The sequence below is a fragment of the Euprymna scolopes genome, chromosome 19, assembly GCF_053919585.1.
Source record: "Euprymna scolopes isolate OS-2025 chromosome 19, ASM5391958v1, whole genome shotgun sequence".
NCBI lineage: Eukaryota > Metazoa > Mollusca > Cephalopoda > Sepiida > Sepiolidae > Euprymna > Euprymna scolopes.
Window position 1 is genome coordinate 76815113 of NC_136500.1, and position 17510 is coordinate 76832622.

Consider the following 17510-nt stretch of genomic DNA (forward strand, 5'->3'; position numbering starts at 1 on the left):
TAGGGGCGCCTCAGGCAGTAAGCAATGAACTTACTCCACCGGAAAGCCCAGTGGCAAGGCCTGGGAGAGTGGACCTCCTAGGTATTACCCAGGCAGCATACCTTAGTCCAACAGGTGCTGGGCCGGTTCCCAGCCCCTCACCTGCTAGGCTGAGTGTCAAGTAATGAATCCTTGACGAGTACTACTACCCTGTCTCCCTGCAGCCGAAGCCGCTAGGAGACCTTCCCCATTAAAGGACTGATGGGGGTATGGTCCCTCACAGTTGGGAGATTCTATTTATAAATAATGCTGCTAGGAATTGACGAATCAAATAAATTCAGCTTCTGCTACCAACCAATCAGAAACCAGAATTGCTCCATAAAAATGAAACCTTTTCTTTAGCAAACTTGCAGATGTTTTCTTTGTGTCAACACGGGAAGAATCTTTTGCTCTGTGGCTACAAAAATTATAAAATCAGAAACCTGAACAAAATTGTCTACTGAGAACCAGTCACCTCCAGGACTTGTATAGAACAACTATACATCGGAAAATATTCTGAAACTAAACATGGCTTCCAACTCAAGAACTTACATCAACAACAACTACACTGCCTTGGTGTTTTTTTTTTTTTTTCTTAGTTCATTTTTGTTGTATGACAATTACCCTAGGTGGGTTGAACCGGCTTTCTCTAAAGGAGGAAGTGTTAAGGGAATATTAAATTCACAGGCGATTCCCAGTCGCCTATAGTGATGGCCTGGCTATAGTTAGAAATGTTACAAACTTCAAGCCTAAAAGAATTTTAAAAATTATTCACAAAACTATGAAAATTTTATGGTTCAAAACAGAGATTATGGCAGCAATTAAGATTATCAACTTCCTAGATGTTACAAGAAATTAAGATTATCAACTTCCTAGATGTTACAAGCAATTAAGATTATCAACTTCCTAGATGTTACAAGCAATTAAGATTATCAACTTCCTAGATGTTACAAGCAATTAAGATTATCAACTTCCTAGATGTTACAAGCAATTAAGATTATCAACTTCCTAGATGTTACAAGCAATTAAGATTATCAACTTCCTAGATGTTACAAGCAATTAAGATTATCAACTTCCTAGATGTTACAAGCAATTAAGATTATCAACTTCCTAGATGTTACAAGCAATTAAGATTATCAACTTCCTAGATGTTACAAGCAATTAAGATTATCAACTTCCTAGATGTTACAAGCAATTAAGATTATCAACTTCCTAGATGTTACAAGCAATTAAGATTATCAACTTCCTAGATGTTACAAGCAATTAAGATTATCAACTTCCTAGATGTTACAAGCAATTAAGATTATCAACTTCCTAGATGTTACAAGCAATTAAGATTATCAACTCCCTAGATGTTACAAGCAATTAAGATTATCAACTTCCTAGATGTTACACCTATAAAGTTGAGTTATGTTCTCGCTCTCACATTGATATTAAAAGCCTACTTTTTCTATTTAAAATTTATGAAAAGGAATTTCTTTAATATACTCAGTCATGATAGTAAACTAATTTGCATATTCCTGTGAAAAACGAGCATTAATTACTTATTCATTTTTTATGTTTTTTTTATTAAATGATTGCTTTCAGTTCACTATTATATTGAATTCTATTTATGCATCTTTTTTACATTCTGCATAATTGTGTAGAATTTAAGATAAAAACGTTCTAGCAAATGGAAATATATACATGTATATATAAATAAAAGTGACCTTATCAGTGTGTGTGCGCAAAAAAGTCTACCAAACCCCTCTCTGAATATTTGGTTTAGTGTTGGAATTCGATACATATATTATTTGGACGTGTAGCACACTTTCGATTTGGTTTTCAGTCTATAACAATAGCTGTAAAGGGGTCAAAACTGAAGAAACACAGTTGACCTTGGCAGAGGTAAATTGACTATTTTCTGAAAATAAATGCATATACATTTTTGATTTGATGTTGCTTAATTTTTTTATCTATCTAATGATAGCTCAGATAGTATCAACGAAGGCTAAAGCACTGAATAACGACTATGACTGAAGCGATGAATGTTTTGGTTTTGATTCCAGCTGATAGCACCGAAGTCATTTTTTTAAAAAACTTTTGAAATCATCATTATTATATATTGGGTACGATATAATAATCAATAGAGAATTAGAAAATTATATTAAAAAAATACGAAATCTGCATAAATTAAGACATCATACTTAAGTGTATATTATGACTGGGCAATGCCGGGTAGCCTGTTAGTATATATAAGTGAAAGTGTCTGTTTGTGTGTGCGTCTGTATACATTTCCCTACACAATAACTGTCAATTTTCAGTCTACAGACTCGAAATTTGATATACAGGGTACTGAGATTTGGGAAAATCTTTGTCATCCGTTTTCAACCAGAGATTTGGTTGTTAATGAGTCAAAGTTCAACGATTTGACCTTTGAGAACTCTACCAAACTCCTGACAATTTAGGGTCTAAACACTTAAAATTTTGGATATAGGTTCCTTGGACATGGATCTAACTTAACTTGATTTGAGCCCAAAACAATAAATGTTAAGGGGTCATAATAAGGGTCAAATTAAAAAAAAATTTGACCTCTGCGGTCTCTACCAAATTACTCAGACAATTTCTGGTCTAAACATTGGAAATTTCACATAAAGGGTATTCAGAGATAAGGCAAGCTTTTTAACTGGTTTGGGGTCGAAAATTTGAGTACCAATATGTATGTATGTTTGCATGTCTGCCTAAAACTTTCGACAGAGACAATGGATTTTACTAGATCAGTATCGTTTTGAAGTTCGACCTTTCAGACGACAAATATCGGAAAATTGGCTAAAAACATTAATTTCTTCACCCTTAACTGGGCACTTTTCTATGGGGAGGGGTCGCTTTTTTGCCGATATTTTCGAAAGCTATCACCTCTTTTTGATTGTCTGGCCTTAATTTAAACCTACGTCACTTCCGGTTTGGCAGTGGTCGTAACAGCAAAGACGTCATGTTTTTTTCCCCATTCTTTTCCTCCTTTGCGGTATGGGTTCGAACCTGCCTTCCTACTGTTAGGAAATAGGTTGAACATAAGAAATATAGTAAATCATATTGTAGACACGTTTTACCGGAGGGTCAGCTGATCTGATCTACGTGAGTCATGTGATCAGGTTAGCTGGAATCAGTGAGTTTGGGTTTGGATGTAGAGAAGAACAGACGGCTTAACAGGTCGTCCCATCCCCTTCACTGGGGTGGGGACGCTGATGTGTGTGAAAATAAGACCTATGCAAGCAAAGACATTCACTTTCCATTCTTCTGCGATCGACATCTGGAAAGTGAATAAAAACTATATAAAACCAACTCATCGTCTTGGAGTGAATGAATATTCGTCCAAAACAGGTTTCAAGTCACCCCTCCAAGACATAAGATGAATTCCAGATGGACAAGATCAACGACGCATGAAGATAAGGTATGTCCAAAATACATGTATCACACACACAACTGCATATGAACAATTAGATATGAATATATTACAAATAGCAACATTTAGACGGTCACACACACGGTCCGCTTTTATGATAACAATACAACACTACTACCACTTTTTTTTTTTTTTTGCTCAACATACACTTCCAAACACCCGGGCAACGCCGGGATGAAATGCTAGTATATATATATATATATATATATATATATATATATATACATTATAATTGTCAATCCCCTTTAAGAATACCTAAAGATGGTCACTGTCTAAGAGATAGTCAACTAACGTTTATGCAACGTCCACGACTTCCATCTTCGAACACTCTGGATTGTGCAATATCTACGCCTGAATTGTGCATTTATTTCTTATTAATTTTCTTCATTCTCGTAGCAATTGTTTGGTGGCTCGAAAATAAAGGCTTAGTAAATGGAATCAAAGGTGGCTTCATGGCTGGGTTTAAGTCTCCAGACTGGCAGGAATTGTCACCTCCTGTACTGATGATTGCATAAGCATGAAACACTAGACTTTTACAGAATTTAGATTTGGTATAATTATGATAGATTTTCTTAAAGTGGGAGTTTTGAAAAATATACTTTTCCTGTTAGTATGAAATCAATAGGTTTAATAAGCATCAATTACATCTACATCTATGCAGGAAGTTATATATTAACACCCAGTTAAATATAGTAAAAATTCAAATTCTTTTTAACCCTTATCCCTGAGTGGCTTCCGGGCCTTGATAAATGGTGACCACTGTGTAAAAAAAAAAAAAAAAAAAAAAAAAAAAAAACTGCGTAATTTAAGATTGATTTTTCATGCACTTCCATATAATTTATTAATTCAAAGATATATTTGAATGGTTAATGAGTAAAAGTGTGTGTGCTACTGCAAATTATTTCTCTATATTCTGTAGATGTAAACATTCAATATATGACAATATGTACGAGTTTTCTATCCACGTTAAGCCGACGGGAGAGTGTGTGTATGAATTCAGGTTGAGCTTGCCTTCTATTGATTCAAGTATGCATACTGGATATGTGAGGATAAGGAAATGGGAAAGCATTATGTTTACTGTGTGTGTATTTTATGCATGCATATGATGGCCCAAAATAAGAGTTAAAGAAATATATATATATATATATATATATATATATATATATATATATATATATATATATACACACACACACACACACACACACACACACACAGGGTGTCCATAAAGTCCGTGTGCATTTAAAAAAAATTATAACTTTATTTGTATTTGCAATAGAAATAATCTGCAAAATAGATTTGAAAGAAGTAAATCTATATTTTTAAGCTTTTATTGAAATTTTATTTAACTTTCCACATGCCCTCCATCATTAGCAATACAAAGGGTAATACGATTTTGCAGTTCACAAAAAACATTTGCTAAATGATTTATAGTAATGCCTGAAATCACATTAGTTATTCTAGCTTTCAAATCTTCAAATGAACTAGGTTTGGTTGCATACACAATTGTTTTCACATGTCCCCATAAAAAAATCTAATGGAGTCAAATCTGGCGAACGTGGAGGCCAATGAAATGGTCCACCCCTTCGAATCATCTGTTAGGAAATTCCTGATTTAGAAACTGTCTAACACGCCGAGCAAAGTGACAAGGAGCTCCATCTTGTTGAAACACTGCATCATCTTTCAAGTTTAATTGTTCAAGTTGCGGAATAAAGTAATTCTGCAACATATCTAAGTAGCTGTCACTGTTAATAACACGGTCTTCAAAAAATATGGCCCTATGATTCGATTTATTCCCAAAGCACACCACACATTAACTTTAAGAGAGTCCCTTTCATGTTCAACAGTTTCATTTGGGTTTTCAGTTCCCCAAATTCAGCAATTATGCCTGTTGACCATACGACTAATGTGAAATGTTTCTTCATCAGAAAACAGTAAATTACTCACAAATGCATCATTATTGGAAAGTTCTTCATTGAACTCGTGACAGAAAGTTAGCCGTGCATAATAATCCTCTTCTAACAACTGTTGATGTAATTGAATTTTGTAAGCTTTCATATGAAGTTTTGCCCACAGAATCTTATGCACAGTAGACTTTGGCAGCTCGAGCTCCAATGATGCCTGTCTTGCAGACTTTCTTGGACTTGCAGTAAAGGATTCTTCTATGGAAGTAACACTTTCGTCACTGACACATGGCCTTCCAGACCGTGGTTTATCATGGACAGAGCCTGTCTCTTTAAATTTTTTCATCCATTTAACAATGGTGTTCCTACGAGACGCTTTTTTTTATTGTATTCAATTCTAAACTTTCTTTGTACAGCAATAATAGATTTCAATTCAGCCAACCAAAGGACACAGTTTACTTTTTCCTCAATTGAAGCCATGGGATCAAATTGATTCTGAAAAACAAAAAATATTTTTTACTTATTTTTTACTTATCTAAAAATTGTTACGAATTTTGGTGTGAAAAATTATTCAATAACTATACTTAAAACTAGATACATGAAACTTTATAACATTTTTTACAGATTATTTCTATCGCAAATATAGATAAAGTTATAAATTTTTTAAAGTGCACACGACCTTTATGAACACCCTGTATATATATATATATTAGTTTTTATTATTCTTTATGTAAATCCAGTCATATCTTGCTGCGATGTGCAGACCGTTTTGATCATAGTTGATCTCATCAGGCAAGAAAATTAAAAAATTAAAAAGGATTCAAGACCATTAATTTTAGAGGAGAGAACATTAACCTTGCTTCACGCTAGTGATAGCATAATATATTTTCTCTCTAAAATTAAAATGGTCTTGAATCCTTTTTAATTTTTTAATTTTCTTAAAGGAGGAAATTTCATGGTTGTCTGACATTCACAAGTGTATATGCCAGTTATGGAAGGTGACGACTTTTAACTAATATATATATATATATATATATATATATATATATATATATATATATATATATATATATATATATGGAAATCGCTCCAGGCAAGGCATGGAGCCACTTGATGTAAGGCGCTAACAAGATGATATTGACAATTTCTAGAATTAAATTAGATAAAATATTGAAATTAATTTTCTTATTTTTTCCATTCTAAACTTAATTATGCCAGATCAATAAAATCCTTCAATGGTACCTAATTACTTAGAATTTCAATCATCAACATGTTGTAAATATTTTTCAATTAAAAATGTAAGACTGAATTGGATTACAAAATTATTAAAATTGGATGTGGGTTAAAAAATGAAATTTTCCATATAATGTTCTGTTAAGCAGATAAGTGGAGTCAGGGTTACGTGGTATGATACTGTGCCAAAGACGGGATGTTGATAGACGCATAGTGGGTAAGCTGAGGCAAGCTTTCCCTAATTTTTGGGGTATTAAGGAGGGGCGAAAGTGGTTGTATTTTGGGGCAGCTGCTCTCTCCTCTTATGAAGGATAGGCTGGGGAAATATATGAAATGTTAGTCATTTAATGAATTTAAAAATTTATGATGTGAAATGTTTGAATTTCAAATCAAAATATTTTTATTATTCTATGTAAGACAAAGAATACAATTGAAATATTATAAATCCTTATCTTATAGGATTTTGATGTCTACATACATATATTAAAAACTTTATATATATATATATATTATTTTTAAAATATAATTATCCACTGACATGTGTTTCGTCGTCCACGACTCATCAGAGTGGCTGAATCTAGCGAGATTCGAGATATATATATATATATATATTTTACATATATAAAATTTTTTACCGGACCAATTATATAAACAAAGGAAATTGCTCCAAGGAACTGCCTACATCGGACCATTACATTGTGATGTGGATTACTCAAAATACAGTTTGGATCTTTTTACAACACTGCTATCAAAGACATTCACTTCGGATTTTACCATGCAATTTGGATGGGAATTTTTATATACTTTTCATTAACTTCTCTTATTCTATGACATTTAAATACTTACGCAACTTTTAATTGTGATTTTCCATGTCTCATTGACTTTAGCAAATAAGGTATAAACCATTATAACTATTTGCTAATATTTTCTCATCTGAAGAGATGGAAGACATCGAAATCCTATAGGATAAGGAGTTATATTTCGATTGTATTCTTGGTCTTACGTAGAATAATAAAAATCTTTTGATTTGAAACTCAAACATTTCACGTCAAAAATTTTTAAATTCATTGAATGACTAAAATTTGATTTATTTGCTCTATCTTGTATATCGAGCAATTCTTATTTAGGTGGGATAGTACTTATAGAATATTACTGCCAGTAATATTTTGTAAGACTTATAATCATAGGTTTTCATACCAGTTGATTTGTTAGATAATTTGATTCTGAAGTGTGTGTGTGTGTGTATATATATATATATATATATATATATATGCACAATTTTTTTAAAAATTGTTAAATCCCAAATGATGGTGTGCCATTATTATGAATAAATTTTACAACCATTGTCACTAAAAAGGAGACAACTGCATCAAGACGTCACTATCCACTGAGCAACAATTTACGATGTACCAAAAAAACTAGGCATCAACTGTGTACTACACAACACGCTACCTGAAGATCTTTTGTTAAAGTCTAGGATCAAAGAATTAGCTACGATAGTGATACAATTATGATAATGACGATAGCGATAATGATGATGGTGGTGGTGGTAATAGTAAAAAGAATACATAAGATCTCAGACAATCGAAGTTGAATTTAAATATGATAAATTATTCAATTTCAAAGATTTGTTCCATGTTTCATGCCTAGAAAGACAGAAACAACATATCGAAGCTCAACCAATATGTAGATTGACGGGTATAAATTTCATTCAATACTTACTTTTCCAATTTACATCAAATTTGATATCAAGGTCCATGGAAAAAAAAAATGGTTGGATCATTCTACTGCTCCAGAAGGTATATATAATTGCCAAGTAGTTTTTGAAATTCTTCTCCGCGAGTCTGGTTGCTTCTACAATTATTGGAATGATGGAATCTTCCTAAAATTTCAGCTTCTTTTCATGTCGTACCTAAGAATTTGGTATTTTGTTATCCTTTCCCTATTTTACCCCTGTTTACCCCAGCATCATCGGGGACACTAACTTTATTAAGATTGTTTTTCTTTCTTGCTCCATATCACAATGCCAAGTTTAGGTATGTAGCTGTAGTAATTAACCAATTCAGTTCTTACTAACTTCGCGTTTCCATCGAGTTAACACTTTAAAATTACTTCCCTTGCTCCTTTAGAAATCTTTATTTTGACCATGGCTTGTCACGATACTTGAGGTGGAGCTTTACTCAACACAGTGGAGACACATTTTAAATGAAATTCAGTCAGTCGTTGGAGTTTTACTGTTTCAAAAAAATGTAATTGTTTGAAGAAGTTGGGAATAATTAGCAAGTTGAAATACAGAGGAAGTTGGATGCATCCTATCATTCAAGGTTCCTTCCGGAAGTAACGTTTTAAATGTGATTTCTTTTCATAGACAGCTCCAACTCAGAAACAGAATCCATGAGTTTTTCTATCTCAGTATCTGTTATTTGATATTTAGTTTAGTACAATTCTATGTTCAGCTGAAGCGGTTTTAATGCTTTATAACTTCATAAAAATTAACAACAATGTAAAATGCATTTTTTAAATGCTAATTCTGTGTGCTAAACCGTATATCCAATAATAACAGATTCTTTTTTTTTTGGGGGGGGGGGGCAAAACAAACAAAAAAAAAAAACCCAGAGCAAGAGGGCAAGACAAATAAAGAGAAAGAATAAAAGTGAGAGAAAGAATAGAAACAGAGAGAGAAAGAATAGAAACAGAGAGAGAAAGAATAGAAACAGAGAGAGAAACAATAAAAAATAGAGAGAGAAACAATAAAAAATAGAGAGAGAAAGAAGAAAAATAGAGAGAAAGAAGAAAAATAGAGAGAGAAAGAATAAAAATAGAGAGAAAGAATAAAAATAGAGAGAAAGAATAAAAATAGAGAGAAAGAATAAAAATAGAGAGAAAGAATAAAAATAGAGAGAAAGAATGAAAATAGAGAGAAAGAATAAAAATAGAGAGAAAGAATAAAAATAGAGAGAAAGAATAAAAATAGAGAGAAAGAATGAAAATATTTACATATACATATGTATATTTTTTAACATATTAGTCTATCAGTATATCTAGAAAAGTGAACGTGTCTTTGTGTCTGTCTGTGTGTACATTTCCCAACGCAATAACTGTCAATTTAAAGTCTACAGACTCAAGATTTGATATACAGGATACTGAGATTTGAGAAAATCTTTGTAATCCGTTTTCGGCCAGAAATTTGGCTCTTAAGGAGTCCAAGTTCAATGATTTGACCCTTGAGAACTCTACTAAACTCCTCAGACAATTTTGGGTTTAAACACTTGAAATTTTAGATATAGGTTCCTTGGACATAGATCTAATTTAATAACTTGATTTGAGCCCAAAACAATAAATGTTAAGGGATCATAATAGGGGTCAAAGTTAAAGAAATTGACCGTTTTTTTTTTGTCTTTTTTTTTTTTTTTTTTGCTTAACATACACCTCCAAACACCCGGGCAACGCCGGGCTGAAATGCTAGTATATATATCTATAGAAGTGACCGTGTCTGTGTGTCTGTCTGTGTACATTTCCTTACGCAATAACTGTCAATTTTTAGTCTACAGACTCGAAATTTGATATACAGGGTTCTGAAATTTGGGAAAATCTTTGGGATCGGTTCTCGGACAGAAATTTGGTTGTTAAGGGGTCAAAGTTCAACGATTTGAACTTTGAGAACTCTATCAAACTCCTCCGACAATTTTGGGTCTAAACACTTAATTTTAGATATAGGTTTCTTGGACATGGATCTAACTTAATAACTTGATTTGAGCCAAAAACAATAAATTTTAAGGGGTCATAATAGAGGTCAAAGTTTTTAAAAAATTGACCTCTGCAGTCTCTACCAAATTACTCAGACAAATTCTGGTCTAAATATTTGAAATTTTACATAAAGGGTATTCAGAGATAGGGCAAGCTTTTTCATCGGTTTGAGTCAAAATTTTTAGTTACCAATATATAAATGTATGTATGTATGTATGTATGTATGTTTGCATGTTTGCCTAAAACTTTCGACAGAGCCGACGAATTTTACCAAGATCAGTACCATTTTAAAGTTTGACCTTTCATACGAAAATATCGAAAAATTGTCTAAAAACATTAATATCTTCACCTTCAACTAGCCACTTTTCTACAGGAGGTGGAGTCGCTTTTTTTGCTGATAATTTTAAAGATATCCTCTCCTTTCGATTGTCTAGCCTTAATTAAAACATAAGTCACTTCAGGTTTGACGATGGTTGTAACCGCAAAGACGTCACGTTTTCCCCCCATTCTTTTCCTCCTTCGCGGTACGGGTTTGAGCCTACGTTTTTACTACCACCGTTTTTTTTTGTTTTTTTTTGCTCAACATACACATCCAAACGTCTGGGCAATGCCGGGCTGAAACGCTAGTATATCTATAAATGGGAAAGTGTCTATATGTCTGTCTGTGTCTGTTCGTGTACATTTCCCTACACAATAACTATCAATTTTCAGCCTACAGACTCGAAATTTGATATAAAGGGTACTGAGATTTGGGAAAATCTTTGTCATCTGTTTTCGCCTAGAAATTTGGCTATTAAGGGGTCAAAGTTCAACGATTTGACCTTTGAGAACTCTACCAAACTCCTCTGACAATTTTGGGTCTAAACACTTGAAAGTTTAGATATAGGTTCCTTGGACATGGATTTAACTTAATAATTTGATTTGAACCCAAAACAACAAATGTTAAGGGGTCAAAACTTTTTAAAAAATTGACCTCTGCGGTCTCTACCAAATTACTCAAACAATTTCTGGTCTAAACATTTGAAATTTTACATAAAGGGTATTCGGAGATAGGGCAAGCTTTTTAATCGGTTTAGGTCGAAAATTTGAGCCATCAATGTATGTATGTATGTATGTATGGATATATGTTTGTTTGCATGTTTGCCTAAAACTTTTGATAGAGGTGACGGATTTTCACACGATCAGTATAGTTTTGAAGCTCGACTCTTCAAATACCAAAAAATTGGCTAAAAACATTAATTTCTTCATCCTTAACTGGGCACTTTTCTATGGGAAGGGGTCGCTTTTTTGCCGATATTTTCAAAAGCCATCACCTCTTTTTGATTGTGTTGCCTTAATTTAAACCTACGTCACTTCTGGTTTGGCAGTGGTCGTAACAGCAAAGACGTTACATTTTTCCCCTGTTCCTTTCTTCCTTCATGGTACGGGTTCGAGCCTGCCTTCCTACTACCACTTTTTTTTTTTATGCTCAACACACACCTCCAAACACCCGGGTAACGCCGAGCACCCATGCTAGCATAATTTAAATGTAATGTGAGCAAACATCTCACTCCACAATGGCTCACTAGGATTGCTCCTTTAAATCGGGACCCTAATTCTCAGTAGCTTTGTAATATGTGAATTGCAAGACACAAATATTCGATGCTTAATTTTTCAGAACCAGAGTAAAAACTTAAACACAGGTCATTTAACTGTTTTTTTGGTTTTGTTTTTTAATTTGAACTTCAGTTTAGTTTGTATGATTGGAGGCCAAAGATCCAATTTGTTGTAACGGTATGAAGAGACAGCGAAATAAGTGGCCATTGTTAGGATATGCCTTCTCTAAGGATACAGTGGTGTGCAAAGTGAGGGCAATTTGGGTCTGAAGTGAAGGCGCTTATGCAAATTTAGGATCTGTTTAGAGTTCTTAATGGCTGAATAAATGTAGACAAATGCTTTGCTCGACAGAAAATTTTGTTTTCATCATTTTAGAACAGAGATTAGTTGTGCAAGTCAAATTATATTCATGCCATTAATATAATGGAGAAAACTAACAAAACAAAAAGGCTAGCCTTAATCAAATAGAGAAACAAATTACTATTTCAGTCTCACTTTGAATATCCAACTGGCTTTATCCATCTATATAGATTTAGAGATATTAGCAGGCTGCCCAGTAGTCATGAAATACACATAAATAAATTTAATTTATACAGATTTAATTTTTATTATTATAGAGCCAATTCTCTATTGATTATTATATTGTACCCAATATATAGTAGTGATTTCAAAAGTTTGTTTATATATATTATTTACTATAATAATTATTAAATACCTACCGACACTAATGTTTCATCCTTTCGGGAATCATCAGTGCAGGGTGTAACGATTAACGCCAGTCAAGAGAGTCGAACCCCGGCAACAGAAGTTATGTCTGGCTTCATTAGCAAGGACCCAAACCACTAGGCTACTGTAAATCGCAAGAGATACAATTGAAATTTAATATTTATTCTTATTAAATGCTCTTAGCGTCAGTCAGAGTGATCTTATCATTATATGACGATCTGCAGGTATTAGTTAAGTTGACTGACTTTTATTACAACTGAAAGTGTTCAACAATAAGAAACAAGTTTCTTAAAGTGGCTGATATTATATATATATATATATATATATATATATATATATATATATATGATTTGGGTGTCAGCTAGAATCGAAACAAAAACTCTCTAGTCTTATTTGTTACCATTTGAGCTAAGTCCATACGATTATAAAAACATAAAATGTAATGTTAAAAGTATAAATGTATATTTGCACATACATTCAAGTAACACCTATAGTCAAGTTACATCTGTCAAGTTCCAATTTTTCAAGTTTTGACCCCTTAGCAGCTATTTCTACCAGCTAAAAACCGAATACGATTTGTTCCACAGATCCAAATCCCCTATATATCAAGTTTCATGTCTATAATCCAAAAACTGACAGAGTAGTTTGGTAGCGACCATTTTTCACACAGACAGACAAGTCACTTTATATATATGTGTGTGTGTGTGTGTGTGTGTGTGTGTGTGTGTGTGTGTGTGTGTGTGTGTACAGGTTGTTTCAAATCATTGTTAATAATCATTCGGGTATTAAAAAAAAAAAAAGGGCCATAAATGTTGATCGATTAACAGATTTAAACATTATTCACAACTTTAGTTGAATTTCAGACAGTATTTTGTAAGGTTACCAATATATGAATATGTAATCACGAGTTTTAATGAATTGGAGCGAAAGGGGTATTAATGAACTGTGTGTGTGTGTGTGTGTGCGCGCGATTAAATGTAATTTTTGTCGATTCAAGAAACATTTTTGCAGTTGTTATAAATTCAAATCACATGAGGTGGCATGAATCGACATAAAGCAGCAGATTGTGTGACAATGCATTCTGATTAATTGCGAGGGGACCAGCCGCCCGTAGATTTTTGTCAAATTTAGCTATTATATTTGCTTTATTTGTGAAAACAAAAGTATATTCATGCCCATAATATAATGAAAAAAAAGGGCTAGCCTGAATCAAAGAGACACGTCAGACGTATTACTAATCGGTTCTATCTTTGAAAATACAACTAGCTTCATTTGTCTATATAAAGTTAGATATAGATATTTTTATGGAGTTGTATGTAGAGGATGTTTCAGAAATATATTCGCGTACTAACAGAAAAGAACATAAGTGCTATTCAGTTAATAGATATAATATATGGATTATGACTTTTGTTGGATTTCCAACAACCAATCTTTTTTAAGGTTACCAGTACATGAATATGTAACCTCAAGTGGATTATGGTGGAGAGTATGAATGAACTTTTTTTTGTGTGTGTGTGTGTGTGTGTGTGTGTTATTTTTGATAATAAAAGTAACATTTCTCAGTTGTTATAAATTTGAAGTCACATGAAATCTGCAAAATACAAATCAGCAGAATAGAGCGATTTTACCCCCCCCCCCACACCCACAAAATAATAATGCATTCTGATTGGCTGATAAGTAACCAGCCGCCCATAGAGAATAGTGTCAAATTTGACCATTATTTCTGCTCTAACACCTAACAATTATGGGTGCTAAATGGATTTAATCCTTAGTTATATGGTCCGAAGCAGTTAGGTGCAAACGTTTCACCTTGTGTGCGTGTGCTTCCGCTTTGCAAATAACAATTAAATCTTGTGCACATAGCTCAAATGGCATAACTACATTGGCATACCAATTCTCGTAAGATCACCAAAGTTAAGCAACGTTCAGCATGGTCGGTAACAGATGGGTTACATTTGAGAATACAAAGTGCTGTATGTATGAGTGGGTCAACAACTCTTTGCAAGAATTACAAAAAAAAAAAAAAAAAACTAACGTCATTGTATATATATATATTATTCCTTAATTGGAATTTTTTTTTTTTTTATTTTGAGATGAGCATTTTTATGTTAATTTTATTTTTATTTCGGACTATTAGTCTCATCTTTATTAGTTGTTGTTTGTTTGTTTTTATTGGTTCACAACGTTTCAGCCAATTTCCTCTGGCCTTCGTCAGGTGGTAACCGCGACGGATAGGAACTTCGAATCTCCTAACTGCATTCTCAGCCATCACTGCCATCCGTAGTTGTCGTCGTCTCACCACATTTTTGACCAATTACCTCTGGCACGCTTTGGGTGGGATTGAAACCGCTATCTTCAGACAATGTTCATCTGGAACCGTAGAGATTCAACGTCTCTATCAACTGCGCCACGGGCCCCGAAGGGCGATCAAGGTTGGATTCTTTGATCTTATAAATCCACATTTTTATTCATTATCTGATCTTCCATAGTCGGGTCCGTACCGATTGGTATATATATATATTATTCCTTAATTGGAATTTTTTTTTTATTTTGAGATGAGCATTTTTATGTTAATTTTATTTTTATTTCGGACTATTAGTCTCATCTTTATTAGTTGTTGTTTGTTTGTTTTTATTGGTTCACAACGTTTCAGCCAATTTCCTCTGGCCTTCGTCAGGTGGTAACCGCGACGGATAGGAACTTCGAATCTCCTAACTGCATTCTCAGCCATCACTGCCATCCGTAGTTGTCGTCGTCTCACCACATTTTTGACCAATTACCTCTGGCACGCTTTGGGTGGGATTGAAACCGCTATCTTCAGACAATGTTCATCTGGAACCGTAGAGATTCAACGTCTCTATCAACTGCGCCACGGGCCCCGAAGGGCGATCAAGGTTGGATTCTTTGATCTTATAAATCCACATTTTTATTCATTATCTGATCTTCCATAGTCGGGTCCGTACCGATTGGTATATATATATATTATTCCTTAATTGGAATTTTTTTTTTTTTATTTTGAGATGAGCATTTTTATGTTAATTTTATTTTTATTTCGGACTATTAGTCTCATCTTTATTAGTTGTTGTTTGTTTGTTTTTATTGGTTCACAACGTTTCAGCCAATTTCCTCTGGCCTTCGTCAGGTGGTAACCGCGACGGATAGGAACTTCGAATCTCCTAACTGCATTCTCAGCCATCACTGCCATCCGTAGTTGTCGTCGTCTCACCACATTTTTGACCAATTACCTCTGGCACGCTTTGGGTGGGATTGAAACCGCTATCTTCAGACAATGTTCATCTGGAACCGTAGAGATTCAACGTCTCTATCAACTGCGCCACGGGCCCCGAAGGGCGATCAAGGTTGGATTCTTTGATCTTATAAATCCACATTTTTATTCATTATCTGATCTTCCATAGTCGGGTCCGTACCGATTGGTATATATATATATTATTCCTTAATTGGAATTTTTTTTTTTTATTTTGAGATGAGCATTTTTATGTTAATTTTATTTTTATTTCGGACTATTAGTCTCATCTTTATTAGTTGTTGTTTGTTTGTTTTTATTGGTTCACAACGTTTCAGCCAATTTCCTCTGGCCTTCGTCTTTTATTAACATAAAAATGCTCATCTCAAAATAAAAAAAAAAAAAAAAAAATTCCAATTAAGGAATAATATATATATATACCAATCGGTACGGACCCGACTATGGAAGATCAGATAATGAATAAAAATGTGGATTTATAAGATCAAAGAATCCAACCTTGATCGCCCTTCGGGGCCCGTGGCGCAGTTGATAGAGACGTTGAATCTCTACGGTTCCAGATGAACATTGTCTGAAGATAGCGGTTTCAATCCCACCCAAAGCGTGCCAGAGGTAATTGGTCAAAAATGTGGTGAGACGACGACAACTACGGATGGCAGTGATGGCTGAGAATGCAGTTAGGAGATTCGAAGTTCCTATCCGTCGCGGTTACCACCTGACGAAGGCCAGAGGAAATTGGCTGAAACGTTGTGAACCAATAAAAACAAACAAACAACAACTAATAAAGATGAGACTAATAGTCCGAAATAAAAATAAAATTAACATAAAAATGCTCATCTCAAAATAAAAAAAAAAATTCCAATTAAGGAATAATATATATATATACCAATCGGTACGGACCCGACTATGGAAGATCAGATAATGAATAAAAATGTGGATTTATAAGATCAAAGAATCCAACCTTGATCGCCCTTCGGGGCCCGTGGCGCAGTTGATAGAGACGTTGAATCTCTACGGTTCCAGATGAACATTGTCTGAAGATAGCGGTTTCAATCCCACCCAAAGCGTGCCAGAGGTAATTGGTCAAAAATGTGGTGAGACGACGACAACTACGGATGGCAGTGATGGCTGAGAATGCAGTTAGGAGATTCGAAGTTCCTATCCGTCGCGGTTACCACCTGACGAAGGCCAGAGGAAATTGGCTGAAACGTTGTGAACCAATAAAAACAAACAAACAACAACTAATAAAGATGAGACTAATAGTCCGAAATAAAAATAAAATTAACATAAAAATGCTCATCTCAAAATAAAAAAAAAAAAAAATTCCAATTAAGGAATAATATATATATATATACCAATCGGTACGGACCCGACTATGGAAGATCAGATAATGAATAAAAATGTGGATTTATAAGATCAAAGAATCCAACCTTGATCGCCCTTCGGGGCCCGTGGCGCAGTTGATAGAGACGTTGAATCTCTACGGTTCCAGATGAACATTGTCTGAAGATAGCGGTTTCAATCCCACCCAAAGCGTGCCAGAGGTAATTGGTCAAAAATGTGGTGAGACGACGACAACTAC

At 34.0% G+C, this 17510-nt stretch overlaps 1 protein-coding gene across 3 annotated transcripts in view; it reads right to left on the minus strand.

The window, feature by feature from the left end:
• Positions 1 to 17510, minus strand: part of LOC145239767 (uncharacterized) — a 759337-nt gene that overhangs the window by 320410 nt on the left and 421417 nt on the right. Inside the window, exon 2 of one of the 3 annotated variants that reach the window (XM_080103201.1) lies at positions 5662 to 5859. The exons of the other annotated variants lie outside the window; for them this stretch is intronic. Coding sequence (XP_079959327.1) covers positions 5849 to 5859 — 11 coding nt within the window. The 3' untranslated portion in view covers positions 5662 to 5848. Of the gene's footprint in view, positions 1 to 5661; positions 5860 to 17510 lie in introns of those variants that run through there. 3 annotated transcript variants of the gene reach the window in all.